Source organism: Ahaetulla prasina, chromosome 1 (genome assembly GCF_028640845.1).
Source record: "Ahaetulla prasina isolate Xishuangbanna chromosome 1, ASM2864084v1, whole genome shotgun sequence".
In the NCBI taxonomy this organism is placed as follows: Eukaryota; Metazoa; Chordata; class Lepidosauria; order Squamata; family Colubridae; genus Ahaetulla; species Ahaetulla prasina.
In genome coordinates, this window is record NC_080539.1 from 331508186 (window position 1) to 331534473 (window position 26288).

The 26288-nt window shown below is 40.8% G+C and overlaps 1 protein-coding gene across 7 annotated transcripts in view; it reads left to right on the forward strand.

The window, feature by feature from the left end:
• RIN3 (Ras and Rab interactor 3) overlaps positions 1-26288 on the forward strand; it is a 118063-nt gene that overhangs the window by 56678 nt on the left and 35097 nt on the right. For all 7 annotated transcript variants that reach the window (XM_058162594.1, XM_058162599.1, XM_058162593.1 and 4 more), the window contains 3 exons: positions 7869-7941; positions 16450-16541; positions 22036-23571. In XM_058162594.1, the coding sequence (XP_058018577.1) occupies positions 7869-7941; positions 16450-16541; positions 22036-23571 (1701 nt within the window). The remainder of the gene's footprint in view (positions 1-7868; positions 7942-16449; positions 16542-22035; positions 23572-26288) is intronic.

Below are 26288 nucleotides of genomic sequence, written 5' to 3' on the forward strand. Positions count from 1 at the left end.
AGTTCTCCGTATTTAGTAACCGTGACCACAGCACATTGGAGCTCAGGGTCGTGCCTCTGGTGTCTTTCCATATTTCGGGTAAGTTGCCCATCTATTAGCGAGTTCTAGTAATTAAAAAATAAATATTCTCTTATTTATATTTTCTGAGGGAAGCAAAGACCTCTCTGGCAGTCTAATAGATTTCTTAAGTCATTTTGTGAAAAACTAGCATGGCTTTAATAGTTTTATTGCTTTAGCAGTTTTCAGAAAGCACAATAAGTAGATTAAATGTGAAAGGCAAAGGGATATTATTGAACTGTGATTCAGTTTAGATTGGTTGACTTTTACAAATAGAAGTATTAAAGTTAGGCTAATATAAAAAGCAGATTACAGAATTATGCAACCAAGAATGAAGCACAGTACCAGAGAAACATTCCTGAGAATATTTGTCACAACTTGGACTCACATCATGCTGTTGGAGCCAAAATTCTAGCTCAGGAAATGAACACTAATTTGGAGTCTTTGGACTTTAATCCCTTCTCCACCATGAAGATTATTGTATGATTTGGTTAACCACCTAGTTTTGTTCTCTATGGTAGGAATAGCCCTAAGCAGCCCAGTGAGCAGACGCACCTCTAGTAACACTATGCATTGTGTTATTCTAGAGGGAGGGAATCATGGAAATAATAAGACTTAGTGACACAGTGAGATTTTTATTAAAGGGCTGGAATTCATAGAAGTAGGGGCAATGCCTTTAAGGAGTAGCTGATGTCAGAAAAGAGTTTTTTGACCAGCACTGATTAGGAAAAGCCTGTCTTCTGTGCTGGATAAACTTTTAAGCAGATGGTGCTGGCCACTACCAGCTATTTTAGAGTTTAACTCAGGGGTAGTCAACCTTTTTATACCTACCGCCCACTTTTGTATCTCTGTTAGTAGTAAAACTTTCTAACCGCCCACCGGTTCCACAGTAATGGTGATTTATAAAGTAGGTTTGGGGGAGGGACACCGGCTACCAGCTCTGCTTGTCTGTTACAGCTGGGTGGTGTGGGGGGAGATGCGCGAGCTATTCTGGGACAAGGCTTTTTTGTTTGCGGTCGCACTATAGCGCCATTTAGTTTTACTTACGTAACATGAACTTATGCACGGGCGATACAAATAGTATATTTTCAGAAATTTAAATGGTCACGGGGAATTTTATGAAAACCTAATGAAAATGTTTTTAAATAATGCTATGACAATTTTTTTTAAAGTCAATTAAATTAAAAAAAAAGGAAAGTGTTTCAGTATTGGACAAAACCCCTACCGCCCACCATGAAAGCTGGAACGCCCACTAGTGGGCGGTAGGAACCAGATTGACTACCACTGGTTTAACTATTCAGATTGCAATCTATTTGTGTTTTTCACTTTCTAAGGACAGTGAAAATACAAAGGAGAATACAAAATGGCATAGAGTGGAGAGTAAGGGAGGAAACAGCCCTGAGTCAGGGTTCTCCAACTATTAATTTGCTATTCACAGGGTGACCGGACTTCCTGAGTCAAGGTCATCCATGCCCTGGTCAAAGTTGGTTACTGATTAAAGGTATAATAGAATTGATGTTAGCTCCACCCTGGCGATTTGAGGCACAGCATGAGACAGCCAGCATGCATTAAAAAATTCCATTATGAAGCTAAATCCCTTTCCTGTTAAGCTGAGCTTCTTGAAATAGCCTGCTTCTAGCAAAGGGTCACCATTTCCTCTTTTCTCTTCTGTATTTTTTTGGAATAAGGCACTTTATTCGTCTTGTCTCCAGAGTGTGTGGGTGTTTTAGAAAATGTATTTGTCAGACTAAATGTGAAAACAAAGGTCATGAAGTAGCTTTAGTGAAACTGGGTCTTAATTGTCACATAACAGTGAGCAAGCTTATAGATTTTACAAGAACACATATTCAGGATGGAATTTAAGGGTCATCCACAAACAAAACCCAACCAATATGGGCGAGTGAGTTAAATATGATGAGATGATTTGTCATCTCATTAAAAAAATAAAATAAAAAAACAGGGCAGATCTGTGACTTGCATAACCGTGGCCATCTTGAATTTTTGTCCTGCCCTTCTTCCCTCCTGCAGACACCCGAGTTAAAATTTTAAATCAAGTTTAACAAGGAAATCCTTCCTTCCTTCCTTCCTTCCTTCCTTCCTTCCTTCCTTCCTTCCTCCCTCCCTCCCTCCCTCCCTCCCTCCCTCCCCTTCTCTTCCCTTCTCTTCCTCCAGATATTCCTGTTATAACTGTACTTGGCCAAAAGCTGAATCAACCCTCTTTGGAATGGCTAAGGAAAAAGTAATTTACAGTATGTTGGACATACCCATAGCACCTGTTAGCAACTCCATAAACAATGGCATCTTTTCTGGTCTTATACAGGATTCCAAGAAGAAGATTAATATAAGGAGGTACTGACAATTGTTATATGCATACCCACAAGTACCTGAATCATATTTCTCCCTTCAAATTGGAGTCACTGCACAACTTCAGCAGTTAGGCTCAGGAAACCTCCAAAAAAATCCCAGGGTTTAGACTGGACTGGGCAATTAAAAAACAAAAAAAATAGGTAACAGCAAACCATTTCTATACTGTTGCAAAAAATACCAATATAGACTGTCCACATAGCAACTATATATAGTAAGTCTTCATGCAAGGATATTTAAGTAGTCTCCCCATTTAGGTGTCTAATTTTCAACTTCTCATTCCCAATCATTCCATAACTATATTATCTCTTTGCTCTAGAGAAGTTCCTAGTTTTTATTTTGAAATAGTTTTTATTTTGAAATAGGAGATGTTATGTATTAACAGTTGTACCTTTAAATATTTGAGCGGGAAATCAGCACGTTGCTGATTGGACGAAGCCTCCTGCAGAACTGTATAAAAGGAGAGGTTTTCCCCCCCAGCCGTTGCTGGGTTCACCCTATATTAAAGAGCTGTTGTCACTACCCTGGTCTCCAGCCTCGTTACTTCCCGAACTTAACATTGGCGACGAAGGTGGGATTTCGAGGCTAAAGGAGAGCCAGAACCGAGCTGAAGCACGCTAGTTCCGAACCCAGCAAACTCAGGGCAGAAACGCGGAAATGGCAAACACGCCACCCGCACTGCATAACCCGGCAAGGAGAAATGGGGAACATATATGACCCGTTTGAAAGCTTTCTAGAAGCCAACGAACTACAGGGATCCCTGATAACCGCAAGCGGGCTTACTTCCTAAGCCATTGCGGGCCGGAGGTGTCGAGATTGCGGAAGCCCTGGCAGAGCCAACGCCGATACAATCGGTATCGTGGCCGACTCTGCAGACTTTGCTGAAGAACCATTTCGCACCGACGCCGTCCAAATACGTGCAGCGGTTTGAATTCGGAGAACGTAGACAGATGGAGGGCGAGTCCATCGGTGACTACATGGCCGCTTTAAGAAGAGCGTCCAAGGACTGCGGATACCGAGACTTAGACGAAGTGCTACTTGAGCAACTCATCCGAGGGGTCAAGGACATCCGCCTACGGCGACGACTGCTAGCCAGGAGCAACCTGACACTAACCACCGCTCTGGACGAGGCCAGAGCACACGAAATGTCTACTAAAGCAGCAGAGACTCTGCAAAAGCCTCTTCAATCCAAGACGAGCGCAAGACCAACGCCAGTACACCAGGAGGAGATTCAGTCCGAATCCGAAGGTGAGGGCGAGGATGAGGAAGGGGTCTGCCGGACCGAGAAACGCGACATGGAGGACCGTGACGAGTGCGGAAGCTGTGGAGGGCAGCATCAGCGCCAACGCTGCAGGTTTAAAGACGCAACATGCCGGCGGTGTGGGAAGAAAGGACACTTAGCTCAGGTTTGCAGAGCGGCACAACCTTCCCGCCGAAAATTCAAATCGGCCAATCAAAACGCGGAACCGGAAAGGCGGCCCGCGATTGGTTCTAACAAGAAAGGCGCGAAGTCTAACCAAACGACTGTCATTATAGGCCGCGCCTCAACCAAAGTGGAAAAGAAGATTTTCACAAAGCCCAAGATCGAGGGAGTACGGTGCAGGCTTGAAGTGGACACGGGATCAGCGATCACCATCATGTCCTGGGACACTCTGGCGAAGTCGCTGCCGTCCGTCGCGGCGCCATCTGCAAGCACAGCGGCTACGAGTGCCACGACTACCAGGGAATCGCATCCCTGTTCGAGGACCACCTCCGTCCGAGTCGAGTACGGCCCTCACAAAAGACCCTGCCCATCACGATCGTCGAAGGAACTCTGCCCAGTCTGTTGGGACTAGACTGGTTTCGTGCCCTGGGCATGGGAGTGACTGGCATCTACAGAAGTGACTGCAATTTGAAAGACATTCTCTTTAACGAGTTCGAAGATGTCTTCAAGGACTGCCTGGGCAAGTACAAGGGGACCCCTATTTCCTTCAACTTAGACCCCCAGGTAGCCCCCATTAGGCTTAAGGCGAGGAGAGTCCCTTTTGCCCTAAAACCAAAAATCGATAAGGAGCTGGACAAGCTCATAAATCAGGGGATTTTGGTGCCAGTCGATCACGCAAAGTGGGAGACGCCAATCGTCACCCCCATCAAACCGGACGGGTCAATTAGAATTTGCGCTGACTACAAGGCGACGCTTAACAAAGCCTTACAGAAAAGCGCGTACCCGGTTCCCGTAGTGCAACACTTATTGCACTCTTTGGGGCAAGGGCAAGTCTTTGCAAAGTTAGACTTGGCCCAAGCCTACCAACAACTGCCAGTAGACGCCCGCACAGCTGAAGCCCAAACGATTGTGACACACAGGGGGGCCTTCAAGTGCACCCGATTGCAATTTGGGGTTAGTGTGGCACCAGGGCTGTTCCAAAACCTGATGGAACGACTACTGCAAGGGCTCCCAGGGGTAGTTTCCTACTTCGATGATGTCCTAATTTCAGGGGAAAACATGGAGGAATTGGGGGAGCGTTTAAGAAAGGTCTTGAGCATTTTCCGGACAGCCGGGTTAAAAGTCAAGACAAATAAATGCCAGATAGGGGTCGAATCGGTCGATTTCTTGGGCTACCGGATAGACAAGAAAGGAATTCACCCTACTGAGAGCAAGGTTAAGGCAATTAGGAAGGCTCCAGCGCCCAAAAACAAAGCAGAGCTGCAGGCATTCCTGGGATTGGTTAATTTTACGCGGTCTTTTAAAGAACAAAGCAACTGCTATGGAACCGCTGCATAGGCTCTTAGGGAAAAATACTGTTTGGTCTTGGGGAAAGTCAGAAAATAGGGCTTTTGAAGCAGTAAAGAACCTGCTCTCAAGTGATAGCCTGCTCATCCAATATCACGACTCACTACCCCTAGTGCTGGTTTGCGATGCATCCCCTTATGGGGTGGGGCTGTACTCAGCCATAGACTTCCAAACGCACAGAAGCCCCTATAGCGTTCTACTCTAGAACGATGTCCTCCCAGAGAGGAACTACAGCCAATTAGACAAAGAAGCACTAGCCATTGTATCAGGGGTCAAAAATTCCATGAGTATGTCTTTGGGCGGAATTTTGAAATCGTGACTGACCACAGACCGTTACTAGGATTACTGGCTGGCGATCGCCAACGCCTGTGGCACTTTCGCCACGCTTGACTCGATGGACTATATTTTAGCCGCTTATTCGCACAAGCTGCAGCATCGACCGGGAAAAGAAGTGGGGCATGCAGACGCATTGAGCCGATGCCCACTGCCAGGGGCGATCAAGACCCCACTCCGGGACACCCATCCTCCTTATTGACTCGTTGGACTCTGGCCCAGTCACATCAAAGGAAGTGGCTCGGCATCATACCGACATTGTGTTAAGGACTGTACCGGTTGGGTACAGAGAGGGTGGCCCGCGCCGCTTAACGGTTCAAAGAATTTGTTAAGAAACGAGATGAGCTCTCGGCTCAAGGGGTGCCTGTTATGGGGTGATCGTAATAATTCCTGTTAAGTTAAGGGAAAGGTATTGGACCTCCTCCACGAGGGTCACCCAGGCATCGTAAGGATGAAGGGGTTAGCTAGAAGCTATGTATGGTGGCCACTCATGGATGCAGAGATTGCTGAGAGGGTAGGGAAATGCCAAGCTTGCCAAGAGTCCAGACCGCTACCCCCAACAGCCCCTGTCAGAGAATGGGAAAAGCCCCAAGGGCCTGGTCAAGAATCCACATTGATTTTGCTGGCCCTTTCACGCCAAACGTTCCTAGTGGTGGTGGACGCATTTTCCAAATGGTGGAGATCATACTCATGAAGTCCACCACGGCCGAAGCAGTAATCGCAACCCTGCGCCACCTATTCGCAACTCACGGGTTGCCGGACACTCTGGTGTCCGACAATGGGCCCCAATCCACGGCAGCCCAGTTTGAAGAATACCTGGCAGAGGAAGGCATCCGACATGCCCTCTCTGCGCCTTTCCACCCTGCGCCGAATGGCCTTGCAGAGCGTTCCGTCCGGAGCGCTAAGGAGGCATTGTCCAGGCTCAAGCCAGGTGACTGGCAAACAAAATAGACTTTTCCTAGCTGTCCAGCACAGAACCCCAAGCACAGCCACTGGAAAAGCCCAGCCGAATTGCTAATGGGACGGAAACTCCGTGCCCACTTGACCGCTTGAACCCCATTACACACCCGAGGGTTACAAGGGGAACTAGAAAAGACAAGGAAATGAGCATAGGCGACGGGTGTGGGCCGAAACTATGGGGACGGCCCTAGTTGGGTCGCAGGACAAGTAACAAAGATAACAGGCCCAAAATCGTCGTGGTAGAGCTACCAGACAACCGAGTGTGGCGCCACATAGATCAGTTAAGGAAACGAATAACTGACCAAACCAAACCAATAGAGACAGGTAATGACCAATACCACTTTGAATCCACAGCTGACAATGACCCGGGGGAGGCGCAAGACTTAGCTGAGGTCCCAGAGTTCCAGCGGCGCCATCAGGTCCCCCAGGGAAGCAGCAGGAAAATTCCAAAATTAATCCAAGGCCGGATGGCCAAGAAAAAGAGTCGGCCAATAATCCGGAGCCCGATGGCTCAGAGAAAGAGCTGGGAGGAGAAAACAGCCCCTCCGACCAGCTCAAAACACCACCCAGAACTGAACCGCGCAGGTCAGAAAGAACTAGGAGACGCCCAGGTTATTTGCGTGACTACGTCGAAAAATAACATGTAAATAAATATGTAAATAGAGACAAAGTGTTTTCTGGGAGGGGAGGAGTGTTATGTATTAACAGTTGTACCTTTAAATATTTGAGCGGGAAATCAGCACGTTGCTGATTGGACGAAGCCTCCTGCAGAACTGTATAAAAGGAGAGGTTTTCCCCCCCAGCCGTTGCTGGGTTCACCCTATATTAAAGAGCTGTTGTCACTACCCTGGTCTCCAGCCTCGTTACTTCCCGAACTTAACAGGAGAAGTCACAGTACTTGTTTTCCAGACCAAATTTTGTGCTTTCTGCCAATTACTGGACTATTTTTGCTAAGCTATTCTCTTTCTTTTCATTGCAGAATGCTTTGTTCTGTTTAATCGTATCAAAGGCTGCTGAGGCATAATCAGTGTTCAGGATTTGTAGCTCCATTCCTGAGTGAAGTGAGATTTGAGCAATGGGATAAACTCATTGCTCTGAGGTTTTAAACGAATTGATAGGAAGTGGAACAGAACAGTGTAAGCAATTTTGATTCTAGCTCACAAGTTTCATTTCAACTTCACAGCAAATTATCTGGGGCAAATGTCAAATTGTTATCTGTCACTGTAAATTTTATTTTTTAAACAGCACCAATGAAATGAGACAAATCACCAATTTTTGCCATTTCTCCTGCTGTGAAGTGACCATTTCAGAACGAGGCCATCATGCATCAATCCCTCTGATATAGTGAGACCAATCCCTGAATACTTTTCTTATTTCTCATCAGTATTGCACCTGGAAGGATCTCTTCTTGTGTTTGAAGACATCTTCAAACTGGTGGCGTTCTACTGTGTCAGTAGGTAAGTTGGATAGATATTTTCCAGTCATGGTGCCATGTGACCTTGCAAATCTGCTTGTAAAAAATGACTAGCCTGCCAAAAAAAAAAAAGTCTTCAAGGGGCTGTTTGAGGTGAAATGGAGAGCATGCTCCCTCAACCCACAAAGAAGGGAAGAGTGATGGAAAAAAACCTGCTTGTCCACCTGAATGGAATTTCTTGTTCCCTGGGGCTCCAACATAATGCCAAAGTAAAAAGAATCCCGTTCTCAGAGTATAAAGATAAAGATACTTCAAATGGGCTAACTTACAGATGTCTGTCTGTCTGTCTGTCTGTCTGTCTGTCTGTCTGTCTATCTATCTATCTATCTATCTATCTATCAAACTATCTATATATATCTATCCATCTATCTATCTATCTATCTATCTATCTATCATCTATCTATCTATCTATCTATCTATCTATCTATCTATCTATCTATCTATCATCTGTCTATCATCTATCTACTTAAATCCTTGTTATGACTTTTAGCTGGGTAAAACAGTGCATTATATGGCAGCAACTTTTGAACCAAGATACTTCAAATGGGCTAACTTACAGAATTTATCCAAAATCCAGGACTCGTGACTCTCAAGGGAATGACTTTTGGGTAATTTGTGGTGGTTTCTGTGCTACTAGCTGCTGCTGTGGTTACATGATCTTCCTTTACAATATTCTATGACAGCTTCCCAGGCAGTCTCGCAATCGCTCACTGCCCCATCCAACAGCAACTTACCTACATGCTAGAAAGGTGGGGGGAAGGGAGGGAGGGAGGAAGGAAGGAATGAAGGAAGGATTTCCAGTGTTCCTTGCCAGAGTCAGGCAAGGAATCAGAATTCTCTCTCACTCCAATTGCTTATCCCAATATTTGAGGGGCTGCCACAAAAAAGGGGGACCTTAACCTAGTCTCCAAAGCACCTGAAGACAGGACAAGAAGCCATGGATGGAAACCAATGAAGGAGAGAGCCAACATAGAACTTAGGAAAACATTCCTGACAGTGATAACAATTAGTCAGTGATTTGCCTTCAGATGTTGTGGGTGCTCCACCACTGGAACTTTTTAAGAAGAGATTGGACAACCATTTGTCCAGAATGGTATAGAGTCTCCTGTTTGTGCAGGGGGTTGAACTAGAAGACCTACAAGGTCCTTTCCAATTCTTCGTTATTCTATTCTCCTCCTCCTCCTCCTCCTCCTCCTCCTCCTCCTCCTCCTCCTCCTCCTCCTCCTCCTCCTCCTCCTCTTATCTTTGGTCATTCTTTTTCTCTCTTTAGATAAGGAAATATCTCTGAAACAATGACCCAATGGGACATGAATTGTTGAATAGTTTATAACATTGCCGCTGGTATAATTTGCACAGGAAAACAGAATAAGAAAATTCAATTTGTAGAATGTTATTTCAAGCTTTGGATGGGGAAGTGTAGAAATTTAATTTAATTTTTAAAAGCCTTGCCAAGCAGATCAGACAAATTTGGGACGATATCTTTCTATTCATGGGAAGTATTTTATTTGAAGGAGCATGCAGAATGGTCACCCTCTATCTGCAATCAATAATGTGAATCCAGCCCATTATATTCCATCCATTCAGAGCAATTCTGTATGCAGAACATATCTTTCTTTGTAAAAAGTCCCCTTGTACCTTCTTTGTTTCTCCCCATCACCTGCTTTGCATTATAATCACATACATCTTGAATATATGAAGTGCTACAAAAAAACAGAGGGGAAAAATAATTTGGCACTACCAGTATCCAAAGTTACCTTATGCTTTGAGACAATCTTGTTATGAAATTATTATGTCTCATTTTTTCCCCACTCATCATTGTTAGGAAAGCCTAAGGAAGAGATATTTAGAGGCCCCAAAGCCAGACCTGTTATTGTGTGAGCAAAAGATACAAGATGATCACCTCAAGCAAAAGCCTCTGAGAGGCAGCATTAAAGTAGTAGGAGAAAAGAGTCTTCAGATGTTCTGGCAATTCACATGTTGCTGAAGAACTAATTATTTGAACGTCAACTTCACTTTTGTAAATTAAATTGGAGGGACCATGAACAAGTTCCTCACAATACTATAAGTCATTTAGACGGAACTTGTTTGATTTGTTCATGGAGATATGCAAATAAAACAGAATAACAGAATAACAGAGTTGGAAAGGACCTTGGAAGTCTTCTAGTCCAACCCTCTACTCAAGCAGGAAACCACACACCATTTAAACAAATGTTTGTCCAATCTCTTCTTAAAAACGTCCAGTGTTGGAGCATTTACAACTTCTGGAGGCAAGACATTCCATTGATTAATTGTTCTCATTGTCAGGAAATTTCTCCTTAGTTGTAGGTTGGTTCTGTCCTTGCTTAGTTTCCACCCATTGCTTCTTGTCCTGCCTTCAGGTGCTTTGGAGAATAGCTTGGCTGACTCCCTCTTCTTTGTGGCAGCCCCTGAGATATTGGAACACTGCTGTCATATCACCCCTAATTCTTCTTTTCATTAAACATGAATATGACCGTCGCTGACCCTGATCCTAGATACTGTCCATTTTTGCATAGCAGAAAGGATCTTTTATTTCAGGAACCCCAAAATGGTTTTATTTTATATATCCACTCAGTAGGAGGGATATATAAAAATTATAATAATTAAATTATAAATCTTTTATATATATATTTAAAAAGTATAAGTAAAATACTGCATATAATTAAGTGACTGCTGGATGTAAGTAGTCCAATTATCCTAAATAGTCCTGTGAAAGTTTGTGGTAAGTGAGATTGCCTTGGATAGAATCACTTGCTAAATAAAACTTAATGAGGAGGATTCGGACTAATGTAAAACAAGTATCAGCAAAATGGAATAGGTGGGCGGATGGCAGTGGTTAGTTCATCTCTTAACCTTTTTTAGGATTTGCCAAGGCAAGCAGTTTGTTTAACCCTTGTCCAATTGTGTGACAAAAACGACTTCCTTTAATATAGTGAAGCTATAGCCAAGCTCTATTAGCATATATTAAATGAAACTTGCTGTTCCAAGCTGTTTTTTTTTTAAAGAATGACCTCAGTCTGGGAATAAGAACAAAGAATCTTCATCAGTGGTTTCAGAATATTTTGCTGCATGGCCCTTTATAATAGCTAAATCTAACGTGGATCCCTAATCTCCTGAAAGGACATGTATATATAGGCACTAATAGGTTGGAACACAGAGAACAAGTCCAGGATTCCACACAATTTGGGAATATGATATGTCCCAAGAAGCATATTATACATGCACAGGTTGTACTACCATTCTTTTGGTGGCTAACACCTCTATGGCTGCATTTTGTTACATTTTAAGTGAGATAACTTTCTAGCATGAATAGCAGGTTGCCAAATAAGCTGGACACCCTCTTTGTGGATAGAGATAGGTGATCAATGATAGCACCAGTCAGTTAATTTATTTATTGTTTTAAAATAGGATTAGTCGATCTGTACTCTTTAGCTATATTGAATTAGAAGGTTGGTAATTGCAGCCCTATTACATCTGGATTGCAACCAGTTGGCCTGATTAACTACAGTCAGTTACGTCTTATGAAGAGCACGTACTTCAGAAGTCTTCCCCATTAATGCCTTTATAGTCTTCCCCAACCATCCAGAGCCTGTTCTCATTACTATTATATCAGCACAATAGTGGGTGGATAACTCTAGAAGACATTATGACCATTTCATCATTCCTGATTTATGTTCTGTTCAGTATCACCAACCATTCTTGTATTTATATTACACTTTCTTCATGCTTGATTGGCACAGCAGTTGTAGGATGATGCTATACACTGTTATAAATCCCTAATAAGGAAATGGCAAAATATGCTTGTTCCTGCTACTTCCTACAAATTGATTTGCTTCCTTTTCCTCTTTTCCTCTTTCTTCTTTCTCTTTTTATCATGGTTTTATCACTTGTTCCGTTCCTATTGGCCCTTCATTTATGAAGGTTATGGTTTGTTCCTCATGTATTGTCTCTGTATAACCAAATAACTGTGCGACAGTTAGAACAATTAATCGATGGAAGGACTTGCCTTCAGAAGTTGTGGATGCTCCATGACTGGAAATTTTTAGGAAGCGATTGGACAACCATTTGTTTGGAATTTCTCCCTGAGTAGGGGGTTGGACTAGAACAGGGGTCTCCAACCTTGGCAACTTTAAGCCTGGAGGACTTCAACTCCCAGAATTCCCTAGCCAGCAAAGCTTCCAACTCTGTTATTCTGTTATACAAATCACTGTGCTTTTTTCGTACTAGTCTCTCAGTTTTGTTTTCCATCCACTTTGATTTTACACTCAGTCATTTGTGATCCAATCCTTATAGCCACCTACACTTCATTATTCCTATTGCACTCAGCTAATTTTTATATTTCTCCCGATACACTGAAGTCTCACTTCCTTATTAGAAAAGGAAATGAGCAGAAACATGCCCATTACATCTTTTTTCACTTCTTTTGACAAAAGTTATTATAAAAGGCATCTTCTGAATATACATCCTCATCCTCTTAAATCATTATGCGCAAGCACTTCTTGCACATTTCTCCACAAATACATTGAACATACAAGGCAACTTAGCACATTCTTTTTTGACTCCCTCCTAAATGTTACTCACTGAAACAATTCCCAAACATCCCACTGATTTTCATGCAGGTTTTATTTCCATCATGATTCAACAACTAACAACAATACCATATTCATGCAAAATGAATATTCATGCACCATATTCCCCAAAATTCAAGTCTGTTCATTGCATCTTATGCATCCTCTAAATCAACAGAAGTACAGCACATTTTCTTTCCCAAATTCATATATTTCTAAATGACTGCCAAAGAACCAAAATCTGGTCTGCATATCCATTAAAATTGAAATATTCTTCCAAAATTTGGCAATTGTCTCCTCATCTGCCTTTTATATCCTTTCACTCAGAAACCTACAAAACATCTTGATAAACACATTTAAGAAACTAATCCCCATGTAGTTCTTCCATTCAATTTTGTCCCCTTTCCCTTTGAACAGGGGAGGAAAAAAAATAGATTTCTTCCAATCATTAGACTCTGATGCAAACTTGATGCATGTTAAACAGGTCAGACAGCTACTGCATTAGCAAGACTCTCAGATTTTCACATTTCTCTGGGTACATTTTCTATATAGAATAGAATAGAATAGAATAGAATTTTTATTGGCCAAGTGTGATTGGACACACAAGGAATTTGTCTTGGTGCATATGCTCTCAGTGTACATAAAAGAAAAGATACGTTCATCAAGGTACAACATTTACAACACAATTGATGGTCAATATATCAATATAAATCATAAGGATTGCCAGCAACAAGTTATAGTCATACAGTCATAAGTGGAAAGAGATTGGTGATGGGAACTATGAAACGATTAATAGTAGTGCAGATTCAGTAAATAGTCTGACAGTGTTGAGGGAATTATTTGTTTAGCAGAGTGATGGCCTTCGGGAAAAAACTGTTCTTGTGTCTAGTTGTTCTGGTGTGCAGTGCTCTATAGCGTCGTTTTGAGGGTAGGAGTTGAAACAGTTTATGTCCAGGATGCGAGGGATCTGCAAATATTTTCACGGCCCTCTTCTTGATTCGTGCAGTATACAGGTCCTCAATGGAAGGCAAGTTGGTAGCAATTATTTTTTTCTGCAGTTCTAATTATCCTCTGAAGTCTGTGTTTTTCTTGTTGGGTTGCAGAACCGAACCAGACAGTTATAGAGGTGCAAATGACAGACTCAATAATTCCTCTGTAGAATTGGATCAGCAGCTCCTTGGGCAGTTTGAGCTTACTGAGTTGGCGCAGAAAGAACATTCTTTGTTGTCCTTTTTAATGATGTTTTGATGTTAGCTGTCCATTTGAGATCTTGCGATATGATAGAACCCAGAAATTTGAAGGTTTCTACTGTTGATACTGTGTTGTCAAGTATTGTGAGAGGTGGAAGTATGGAAGGGTTTTTCCTAAAGTCTACCACCATTTCTACGGTTTTGAGTGTGTTCAGTTCCAGATTGTTTTGGTTGCACCACAAGGCTAGTCGTTCGACCTCTCGTCTATATGCGGATTCGTCATTGTCTCGAATGAGACCAATCACTGTTGTGTCATCTGCGAACTTCAGTAGCTTAACAAATGGATCATTGGAGATGCAGTCATTGGTATACAGAGAGAAGAGAAGTGGGGAGAGCACACAGCCTTGGGGGGGCCCTGTGCTAATTGTACAGGTATTTGATGTGATCTTGCTTAGCTTCACCTGCTGCTTCCTGTTTGTTAGGAAGCTTGTGATCCACTTACAAGTCTGTTCCGGTACCTGTAGCTGGTTTAGCTTAGTTAGAAGAATGTCTGGAATGATGGTATTGAATGCTGAACTAAAGTCTACAAAAAGGACCCTTGCATAGGTCTTTGGAGACTCAAGATGTTGTAGGATGTAGTGCAGAGCCATATTAACAGCATCATCTGTAGATCTGTTTGCTCGGTATGCAAATTGCAAGGGGTCTAAGAGCGGATTCGTGATGGTTTTCAGGTAGGAAAGCACTAGCCTTTCAAAGGTTTTCATGACTACAGATGTTAGAGCAACTGGTCTGTAGTCATTCAGTTCCTTGATGGTGGGCTTCTTCGGCACTGGGATGATGGTAGAGCGTTTGAAGCAAGAAGGAACATAGCACATCTCTAGTGATTTATTGAAAATATGGGTGAAGATGGGGGCCAATTGGTCAGCACAGACTTTTAAGCAAGAAGGAGTTATCTTGTCTGGGCCTGGAGCTTTTCCTGGCTTTTGTCTGTGAAATAGGTCCTGCACTTCCTTTTCTGTGATCACTAGGGGTTGTGAACCCAATGAAATGGGGTCAGTTGTAGGAGGCTTGGCTGTTGTTGCTGTGTCTGAGATGGGGGTTGTGGAGATAGGTGGCTGTAGTTTCCTTTCAAACCTGCAGTAAAACTCATTCAGGTCATCTGCCAGTTGTTGATTACCTTCAGCCTGGGAAGGAGGTTTGCCATAGCCGGTGATATTTTTAAGAGTTTTCCACATGTTTGCTGGTTCATTTGCTGAAAATTGATTCTTTAGCTTTTCAGAGTAGCTTCTTTTTGCTGCTCTTATCTCCCTTGTTAGTGCATTTCTGGCCTGATTGTACAGCATTTTATCACCTTTTCTGTAGGCTTCCTCTTTGGAATGTCGTAGCTGCTTAAGTTTAGGTGTAAACCAAGGTTTGTTATTACTGTGTATTCGCAAGTTCCTTGTAGGTACACATAGGTCTTCACAGAAGCTGACATATGATGTTACAGTATCTGTGAGTTCATCCAGGTCTGCAGAGGTATCTTTAAAAATATTCCAATCAGTGCAGTCAAAACATGCCTTTAGCTTTAATTCTGATTCCTCTGTCCAGGTTTTCACTGATTTAATTATTGGTTTTATGGCTTTAAGTCTTTGCCTGTAAGCAGGTACAAGGTGAATCATGCAATGATCAGAGTGTCCTACAGCTGCACGTGGTAAAGACATATCTGAAGCTTATTCTTTTTCAACACTCCAGCTTTCTTTTCATCATTTCTTTTTCCTTTGTTGTTAGTTGCAAAGTCGTGTCCGACCCATCGCAACCCCATGGACAACATTCCTCCAGGCCTTCCTGTCCTCTGCCATCCTCTGGAGTCCATTTAAACTCATGCCTACTGCTTCAGTGACTCCATCCAGCCACCTCATTCTCTGTTGTCCCATTCTTCTTTTGCCCTCAATCTTTCCAGCATTAGGCTCTTCTCCAGCGAGTCCTTCCTTCTCATTAGGTGGCCAAAGTATTTCAGTTTCATCTTCAGGATCTGGCCTTCTAAAGAGCAGTCAGGGTTGATCTCCTCTAGGACTGACCGGTTTGATCTCCTTGCAGTCCAAGGAACTCACAGGAGTCTTCTCCAGCACCAGAGTTCAAATGCCTCAATTCTTTGGTGCTCAGCCTTCCTTATGGTCTAACTTTCACAGCCATATATTGCAACTGGGAAAACCATAGCCTTGACTCTTTTCCCTTACTAATGCTAATAGCATTTGTCTCAATTTTGTTCTAATGATAACATACAGTATTAATAACTGAAAACAGTTGTAGCTCAGGGTTGTGAAATGTGAAATAAGGGGGGCCTTGGTGCTCTCTGAGCTTGCTTGTTTTCTTCAGATGTTTCATTACTCAAACTAGGTAACATCATCAATGCTGATAATATATTGTTATCACTCATAGAAATATCTAAAAAGCACAAGTAAATTAAAGCCTGATTCTATGTCAAGGATGCCTCCGCTATTCTGTTCTAACTAGGACCTCATATCTAGAGACCATCTTGCAAATTAATGTATTATTGCTCACAACCCAACAACCCAGAAATGTTTGGAATCAGGCAACATCAAACCAAATAAACAAGAAACCAATAACTTGGTGATACAGGTAATCTACTGATACACACAGCAAACATTGCGTTGCTTTCTCATATTCTCTCCCCCCCCCCACTTTCCCTTTCCTTCTTTTTTTATTCTCTAGAGATCTGCTTCCGTACACACTAAGATTGCCACAAGCAATATTGGAAGCCAATAGTGCCACGGAATTAGAAACTATCTCTGATTTGGGGACAGGTAAGTTGTGTTGCAAACTGATACCTATCTCTTATTTTGTTAGTTTGCTTTTGTTATATGATGCTACAGATGTCTGCAAGAAAAATGCATTCCAGATTGCTGTGGTCTGTTCCTTTTCTCCATTGTGGAAGTGCTTTATAGAAATGTGTGAAAGACTGTTGAGGACTCTCTTCTATTTGAAGAGCCTTGGTGGTGCAGTAGTTAGAATGCAGTACTGCAGGCTACTTCTGCTGACTGATGGCTGCCAGCAGTTCGACAGTTTGATCCTGATCGGCTCAAGGTTGACTCAGCCTTCCATCCTTCCAAGGTTGGTAAAATGAGGACCCAGATTGCTGGGGGCAATACACTGACTCTGTAAACCACTTAGAGAGGGCTGTAAAGCACTGTGAAGCAGTATATAAGTCTAAGTGTTATTGCTATTCTATTGCTCCTTTGACACATTGTCCAATTCAGTTCCTATTTAAAGAGCCATTAAAGGGGATAACAGGAGCCTTGAATATTTCAATCAATTGTAATTAATCACACAGGAGATGGAAAAAGAAAATCAGAAGAATTTATTTCTGCTATTATTCTCAGCGGCATTAATATACTTTGTTGCAAATCTGAGTTCTGTTTTCTTTTCTTTTCTGATAATGTTTAAGGAACATTTTAGCATGGTAAGGGTGATGGTTTGTTGTCCAAGCTTGTGGATTGGTTTACTTTTTAGCATGGTGTTTCTCAACCTTTAAAATGGCTGGACTCAACTCCCAGAATTCTTTAGGTAGCATGCTGGGTAAGGAATTCTGGGAGCTGAAGTCCACACATCTTAAAAGAGCCAAAGCTGGGAAACACTGCATTAGCACAACATTCTGCTTACGTCTTTGCTTATGGCTCATGTAAAGAAACTCTAAGTTGTGGACATTAGTCATTTTTTGTTGCTTCACTTTGTTCATTGGTGGATAAATGGCAGAATCGAAAGTCATTGAACTATCTTTCTGCACTCAGAAATCTCTACCAACTTCCCCCACACATTTATGGGAAGACACGAATCTGGAAAAAAAACAACCAGGCTCTTTCTGGCTGATGCTTACAACATTGTTGTTACATAAAAAGAAAGAAACAACAGAGGTTTCTTTTTACAATCATATATTGTACATTAGGAGAAGCTGTATTTAAATGCTCCTTATGTGAGGGAACAAAACTAATTTTAGATATTGCTTTTTTTTAAAAAAAAATCATTAAAACAGATGAAGCAGAATACTTTTTGTACAGGAAGAATAACATGGGTTAGATTTATCCTGATCCACGCTATGCAATGCACCCAGCCCTCAACAAGATGCCTTGAACATTTGCTGGGATTGTAATGTTCTCGTGCCATGCTGTCTAGAAGTACTAGAAGCTGTTGTCCCAAAATTATGGATTGGAAAGTCTGATTTGGTGTTTTCATATATTGAGTTGGGCTCAGAGACATAAGGCAACCAATGGCAATTGCCTCCAGCATGGAAATAATATGACTAGGCTGACTTTTCACTGTCACTAATTGGGAGCAGTTACCAAAATTGTCTTCAAACATAGCTTCACACAGAGGATATGTCAATTGGCTAATTACATTTTGACAGATTTAAACTCAGGTAATTGAAGGAAAGAAATGGGTGGGAAGGATTTTTTTTTAATTTGGAGTATAAATATTGCTAGTGGAGCCTAAGAAGAGCTACAGTATTAAACTTAGATATGTCTGACTTGACTACATCCACATTACAATTCTACCTAAGGGATGGAGAAAACATGTGGTTCTCCAGTTGTTGCTATTCTACAATTTCGGTTAACACTAGCCAGAATGATGTTTGGTGAAAGATGCTGAAAATAGTAGTTTAGCACAGGGGTCTCCAACCTTGGCAACTTTAAGACTTGTGGACTTCAACTCCCAGAATTCTGAGAAATTCTGGGAGTTGAAATCACAAGCCTTGAAGTTGCCAAGGTTGGAGACCCCTGGTTTAGCAAATATCTGGATGGCCTCACATTCCTCACCTCTGAAGTAGAAGAGCAGCCAACATTCTATGATGTCAACTCAGCTCTGGGTACAGACAATTTGCTTTTCTTTACAAAGTTACATACAGAACTCAGTGACATCATCACCTACCTAAGAGGGCCAGGGAGAATGATAGAAAACATTTAAATTTCTATCAAAAATTTGAAATACAAGACCAGAAGGAATTCTAGAAGGAATTTGGTACATCGAACTCAATCCCACTGTTTTAATACTGCTTTCATATGGAAGCTCTATTCATTTCTGACTATATATACTTATCTTTGTGTTTGTAAGTTTATTCTTACTTACTTTAAATAAAATAAGTGCAGTGTATTTGAGAAAAAGGTATGAATAAACAGGTTCAGATTTCACCTAAGCTGTAATTTCACTGAAATTGCGGGTGTCTGATTCCTTGGGATTCATCAACTCATTTATAATATGAGATTAATATATTCTGCCACATATAATTTTTTTCACAGTAAAGAATATGCCAAAGTGATTTAGATCAGGCCCCCCCAAATCCCCAGGCCACAGACCATCATTGGTCCATAGCCTGCCAAGTACTGGATCGCGCAAGCAAGCAAAGCCCCATCTGTATAGGCAAGGGATTCAGGCAATGCACGAAACCACGCCCCCTAGGCCATGGAAAAACCGCCCTCCATGGAACTGGTCCCTGGTGGTCCCTGGGGGCCACTGGTTTAGATTATTAAAATAATATGCACACTAGTCTATGAGCCTTGGAAATACTTTTTCAATTACAGAGTAAACCTGTCTTGTACCAAATATATTAGCCAGGTAAGCGTAATATTGTTTAGACCAGTGGTCACAAGCACCACAAATTTTGGTGGTCCACAGAAAAATTATTTGCATTTTTTATATTGCACTAATACTATTTTTCTTTTTAAAAAAATCATATTAGTGTCCACAGGTTTTAAAATTATGAATTTAGTGGTCCCTGAGGTCCGAAAGGTTGGTGACCCCTGGTTTAGACTGACCAGCAGTTGCTTTCTAGTATTTTAGAAAGGAATCTGGAAATACCTAGGACTAAACCTTGAACTTCCTGTTTGCAAAGCATGTGCTGTCTTACTAAGCTATAATACTAAACCTTCCTTTTTAAAAAGTCATAATAAATAAGGGCATAACTAGACTGTAGTCCTTCATATTTTTTTAGGAAATCTAACCAACATAAAGAGGAGGTAACAATAGGTAGTGTAGCCATAGTTTTCTTTCCTAAAAAGGAAAGATTTCATAATCTGAAACACTCACTTATTGCCAATTTCCACTTCCTCTGGAATCATAGGAGGTGGAATTCCCCATTTTGCACTGATCTTCCAAACTGATATATACATCGTCCTACAGACAACTTGTATTACCAGTTCCTTCTGCAGTGAATGTGGTTTCTATCAAAATGTCATTACTAAATTGTTGGTTTTTAGATCTCTCTCATTGGGATGAGACTGACAGTCTTTTTGATTTTCAGTTTGAGTCTGGATTTTAACAGAATTTGAGTTTGTAGGACCTGGTTTAAAATAACAAAATTAGCAAACCCAAGAAATAAACAAATACATTATCAAAAATGTTCCCAGGAAGAATATGAAGTGTAACAAAGTTTTGCTTAGTACATATCTGAAAAGAACTGATAGAACATTCACAGTTCCAAATACTAGATTTTTAGATTTTAGAGTTATATTCCACTTTTTCTTAGATCAAGGTCGAATATAGAATTTCAAACTTACTGATAATGCAAGGCTGAAGAGGCTGCTAGAGCTGGTCACTCAGGAAACCTCTCCCTGCATCAGTTAGGTAATCCCTGCAAATAGAATCATAGTTCTACCATTACAATAAACTACTGTGCAGGAGAACCTTGAATCTTGCTTTCATGAGTTCTTCATACAGAAACCTTTACACTTTTTATTTCTTTTGCTTGTTTCATATTGTTTGAGAGAGCATAGAACCCTTCCAGGTGCAAAGTCATGCAAACATTTTGGAAGCCTAGGGCTCCGTGCAACAAAGCTTTCCTAGTTTTGTGGTAATGGCTGTTCTTAGCCCCATTAACTCATCTTCTTTGCCTCTTCTTATAGACCATCCTCCTTTCAGACGTTGAATTTACAACCAGTTGTGTGTACATTTATTAAAATGTTAATAAACCCTCCACTCCAGAATCGGCTAAACTAATTTTTATTTATTTATTTATTTATTTGTCACAACAGTATATATAAGCATAAGCATGAAATAACTATATGATATATAAGCATATATATAAGCATAAGTATGTAATAACTATATGAAATTGGATACAATCAAAAGGAACATTAGGACAGGAACGGTAGGCATGTTGGTGCTCTTATGCATGCCCCTTACAGAGGTCTTAGGAATGGGGTGAGGTCAATAGTAGATAGTTTTTGGTTAAAGCTTTGGGGATTTTGGGAAGAGACCACAGAGTCTGGTGGTGCATTCCAGACATTAACTATTAATTAACTATTAATTATTAATTTATTAGTTAACTATTATTAATTAATTAACTATTGCTAAAAGGGAAGTATAATCATCTAAATCCAAGCAGAGATATCTTCAAGAGCCCAAGGATGCACAGCTTTGCAATGCCATCATCAGATTTTGCCATATACAAATTGTTGAAAGAGCTAATTTCATATTTGTATTTTATTTGTAGATCCAATGAATAAAAAGTTGTTAGAAGTATATTCTGCAACATTGTTCCATATCTTTCTGTATCAAATATGCTTTGGGCATTGCATTTCCTTAATTATATTCTCAAACGCATAGGTAAAAGCATTCAGAAAGTAGTCTGAAGTGCATTTCCTGAAGTCCAAGGAATATTTTTTTTCAGTATCATGTAGTTGAAAGGAAATTCAAATAATCTGGTCTTTGTTGGTGAAAGCAAAAGTCTCTTAAACCTACCCTAATAAATGGACACCCAACCATTTATTAATCATTTATAAAACATGATCTTCCAGGTAGAAATGAATCTATGTTTGACCTATCTCATAAATCTTCAAATAATATTTCTCACATAATATTTCCATATTCATTTGCAGATTAACTCTCTACCATTAAAAAGGAAGCAATTTATGCTATGAGTTGGACTAATGGCATCGTTTGAAATAGAATTGAGTAATAAGGTTCCAAATGGCTTTGAAAGCACAGCTACCAACATGCCCACTAAAATTAAGGTGACAAATGACTTTGGAAGTAATGGGTCTTATCCTATCCAGGAAATTTGCATTGGGAAAAATGCTGGCTATCCCTATATATTCATGAAGGCTATTCACTTCCTTTCCTCCTATAATATCATTACACTATTTATCTTAATTTACATTAATTGGAATTAGTTTGAAACACTGTGATATATTCATGTACAGCTGGAGAGCAGAATAATTCTACTTTTTAAGCAACATTGTGCAAGTAGCGTTAAAACAATATTGCTTTTGGTTGGCTGTTATTGTGGATATGCTTATTTATTCACAGGTTTCTGGAACTCCTCTTTACATCAAATACAAGGAAGAAGGCTTCTCCATTCTGTGAAAGACCCTGCTTACATCACAGCTCAGGCAAAAAAAGGAAAGAACCCCAGCCAGCCTTTTGCAAGCGGCACGAACAATTGTTCATGTGAAACTGAGCTGTCAATAGGAAGTGACAAGCTGTGGTTTGTAAATCCTATTTTTATAGAGGAGAGCAGCTATCAATTTCCCCCACATATTTCTCCTTCAGAGATCTTCAGGGAGAGTCCTTCTGGTGTTAGCAACTTTGTGACAAAACCTCCAAAGAGATCTCCTACTCGACGTCCTCCCCCTCCTCCTCCTCCTTCTCTTCCTCCTCCTTCTCTTCCTTCTCCTTCTCTTCCTCCTCCTTCTCTTCCTCCTCCTCCTCCTCTTCCACCACCACTTCTATTGCCCTTTCATGCTGTGAAACAAGCCAAAATATCTTCTATGACCCCTTCCAAAGAGGATCAATTCCATAATTTGGAGAAAATCAAAAAGGAGATGAAAACTGAAATTAACAAAGACAAGGAAGATAGCAGACAAGAGCTCTTTTTGCCTCATAGCCTTCCATCTACAAATTCAAAGAAGATTCCTCCATCCATTCCACCAAGGCGATGTTCATCTGAGAGAACTTCAGGAAACTCTTCCTTTGATAAAAGTCAGAAATGTTCACCGATAGAAGAAAAACAAGTAGAAGAACAGAATCGGAGGAATGAAACTTTGACTAATGATCACCAGGGTGATAAAGCTCCAGATGTATTGGTGGAAGTGACAGAGAAATCTGCCTCAAATGCTCAAAACGTGACACTTGATGGAGATGACAAGAAGGAACTTGCAAAACAGAAGCAGAACCTATCATCGGGAAAACCCTCCCAGCCTCCCATCCCACCACTAAGAAAGAAGAGGTTCTTTAAACAGTCATCATCTACCATTTCTTTTTCGTTGGAGCACAAGAACATTGAAGAGTCAGAAGTTCAACAAGAAAATAAACAAAGAGTAGAAAAAACTTGTTCCATTTCCAAAAAGGAATCAAAATCTTGTCTTAAGCTTGTCAGCATATCAGATTGTGAACGTTCAAGTGATTCATTGCATTCTCCTATAGGCAATGCAAGGGCTCAGATGTCTGCCTCTGAGCCAGATTCTTATTCTACAAGCAGCACTGAAGATGAGTTCGAATTGAGGACCAGTCCTACAGTGAAGAAGACCCATTCTATGATTTTAGGCAGGGCCAAGCGTCGTCTGTCCATGGTCAGCCTAAGCAATGTCTTCACAGCATTTCTCTCTTCTGACCGAAAGCTTCAGAAGAAGATTGTGGAACTGGCCCAGGATAAAGACTCTTACTTTGGCAACTTGGTGCAGGACTATAAAGTCTATAGTCTGGAGATGATGGCAAAACAGATCTCCAGCACAGAAATGCTACAAGAGATTCGCTTAATGATGACACAATTGAAAAGTTACTTAATTCAAAGTACCGAGCTGAAATCTTTAATGGACCAGACTGTTCACACAGATGAGAAGCTAGGTGAGTGTTCACATTTCTATGGGGGTTTTGATCTATAAGCAAGAATGGCATACAATTTCATTTGTTGCAGGGGTCGGCAACCTTAAACACTTAGAGAGCCATTTGGACCCATTTCCCACAGAAAAGAAAACACCAGGAGCCACAAAACTCTGCCATTGCCTGCCTATTTCTTGCAGGCCACAAAACTGGCATATAGAGTTGAATTAAAGATTCTGTTTTCTTCTGAAACTTTTCTTTTCTTGGATTTATCCATGGTTGGCCTACCGGGGGTCAAAAAGCTTAATAAATTGCGTGTTGGTGGGTGTCACACATTGGCAGTTGTGATGCATATTTTGAGTGACAGGGAGCCGCAGCAGAGAGATGAAAGAGCCACATGCAGCTCCAGAGCCGTGGGTTGCTGACCCCTGGACTGGGGTAATAGGAGATATAGTCATTATCATCTAGTGGTTCTCCAGATCCAACCCAACCTGTGATGGAGTTTTGCCCCCAACGGAGCATTAAAAATATGCTTCTATTGTTCCTTCCCTTTTCAGAATAGTATGTTAGAAAATTGGATGGAGAAAAAAAAATCACTTGCCCTGAGTTAAAGAATATGTTTTTATTTCTGAACCCCATTCCCTGTATCTCAGCATATAGGTACAGCTGATAGTTATCCTTAATTTTAAAACACTTTGAATTATATGCACTCAACAAAAATAATCATCAACTTAACAGGATGAACATGGAGATAATGTAGAGAGACAGGTATCAATCAACGTTGATTCCTTTTTCCGACATCACTTTTTCCTGTAGTCCTTTTTCTTCTTTTTATTTCACATGGTGATAAACTAGGGTACATGTTGTAAATTAACAATATGAATGCAAACAAGGGCAAGCATGGTGGGCAGAATATGTAAGGAGACAGTAGGTTTCTGAAGAATAGGCTATTTCTTTTAACTTTTTGATCCTAGGGTTAGTTTTGTGTAGCTATTCCCAGGATTAGGATGGAAAAGAAAATGCAAAGCGCTTTTTGTTAAGTCTGGTCAATGGCTGCTATTCAACAGTAGATTTCACACACAGAGATTTTTTTTAAAAAACCATGATTCAAAACAACAGCTGATTGTGGATCACTTGGAAGTAAATGTGTCCATTTCTTTTATAATATACTTTGGTATATTATAAAATATGATGCACTAATATAATGTACTTTGGTATCCAGGCATCTAGCCTATGAGATTCTTTTTAATATAAACACATGGAGAAAGCTTATTCTACTAAGTTTCTCATTTCAGACTGCTTTTAAAATGTGTAGAAATGTTAGTTCCATGAAACTGAAATTTCCATGGTCATTAATTATCCCCTTTTCACTATCCAACTCTATATTATTGTACAGATTATAATTATTGAGTTATTTACCTTAAGGATATAATTGTATCCTTTGCATGTGTTACGTTAATAATATTATAGATTTCAATTTCCATCAACCCCAGGGGCAAGGAATTGTGGAATTGCATTCCAAAGCATTTTGAGAGCACCAGGAATGCCTGTTTTGCCATGCCCATTAATTTGGTACTAACGCTACTAAAGCCATTGAAATTATCTCTGATTAAATCTTGGGAGCTCATAAATGCTATGATTGCATATAAATTAGTATTACTGAAATGTTTGTGTTGTGAATTAAATTATAGATTGGTCTGATTAGTTCTGAGAGAAGCAAGGGAGTTTGTCTTGGGAGCCATCACTGCATTTGTATGAAAGTGCCTTTTTAAAAAGATGCATCTTGTATGTATATGTCATTACTTCTCCAGTTGCTACAAAGAAGATCAAGTACTTTGGCTGATTCGGATTGTTAACACGCTAGAGCTGAGACAGGACAATGCGATGCAACTTGCTGAACTTTTCCAAAAATAAACTTGGGACTTTGCTCATTTGTTGGAAACCTTAGGCAATGATTTCAGTAGAATTTGAGCTATAGAACGATGAACTATGATGCTACAGAATTTAACATTAGGATTGCACTCCGTGAACAATATTTGCTTTGCAGATATCAAAACAACTATGAGTCTGATGTGGAAACGAAAGTTTTAAGAATTGCTCCATCACATATCCACTTGAAGGAATCATCTATTTACACAGTCATGCTGTTGATATTTCCTCCTGATCAAGAACTGATGTTTTGATTACTTCATTCAATTCCCAGAAACCAGGCACATATGGAAAAACTAAAAATACTTTTAAAAAAAAGCATCTTCTTTGATATTCTGTTTTAATTGATTATCTATACTTTCTTAAGTGAATTATCTATTTGGTTATTTCAAACATTGAACACTACTTTGTATAGAGCCCCTTCTGGGAGAATGGCTTGAGGCAACTCTTTCCTTTTCCCCATCTCTGTAAAAAGACCCTGGTAAGGATTAAAAAGTATGTGTGAACTTGCAGGAGAAAGTCCAGAATTTCAGCATTCCCAGCAGAAAAACATTTTTCTTAACTAAGGAAACACACACACACACACACACACACACACACACACACACCAGGGGTGAAATCCAGCAGGTTCTAACAGGTTCTGGAAAACCGGTAGCGGAAATTTTGAGTAGTTTGGAGAACTGGCAAAAACCACCTCTGGCTGGCCCCAGAGTGGGGTGGGAATGGAGATTTTGCAGTATCCTTCCTCTGGAATGGGGTGGGCATGGAGATTTTGTAGTATCCTTCCCCTGCCACACTCACCAAGCCATGCC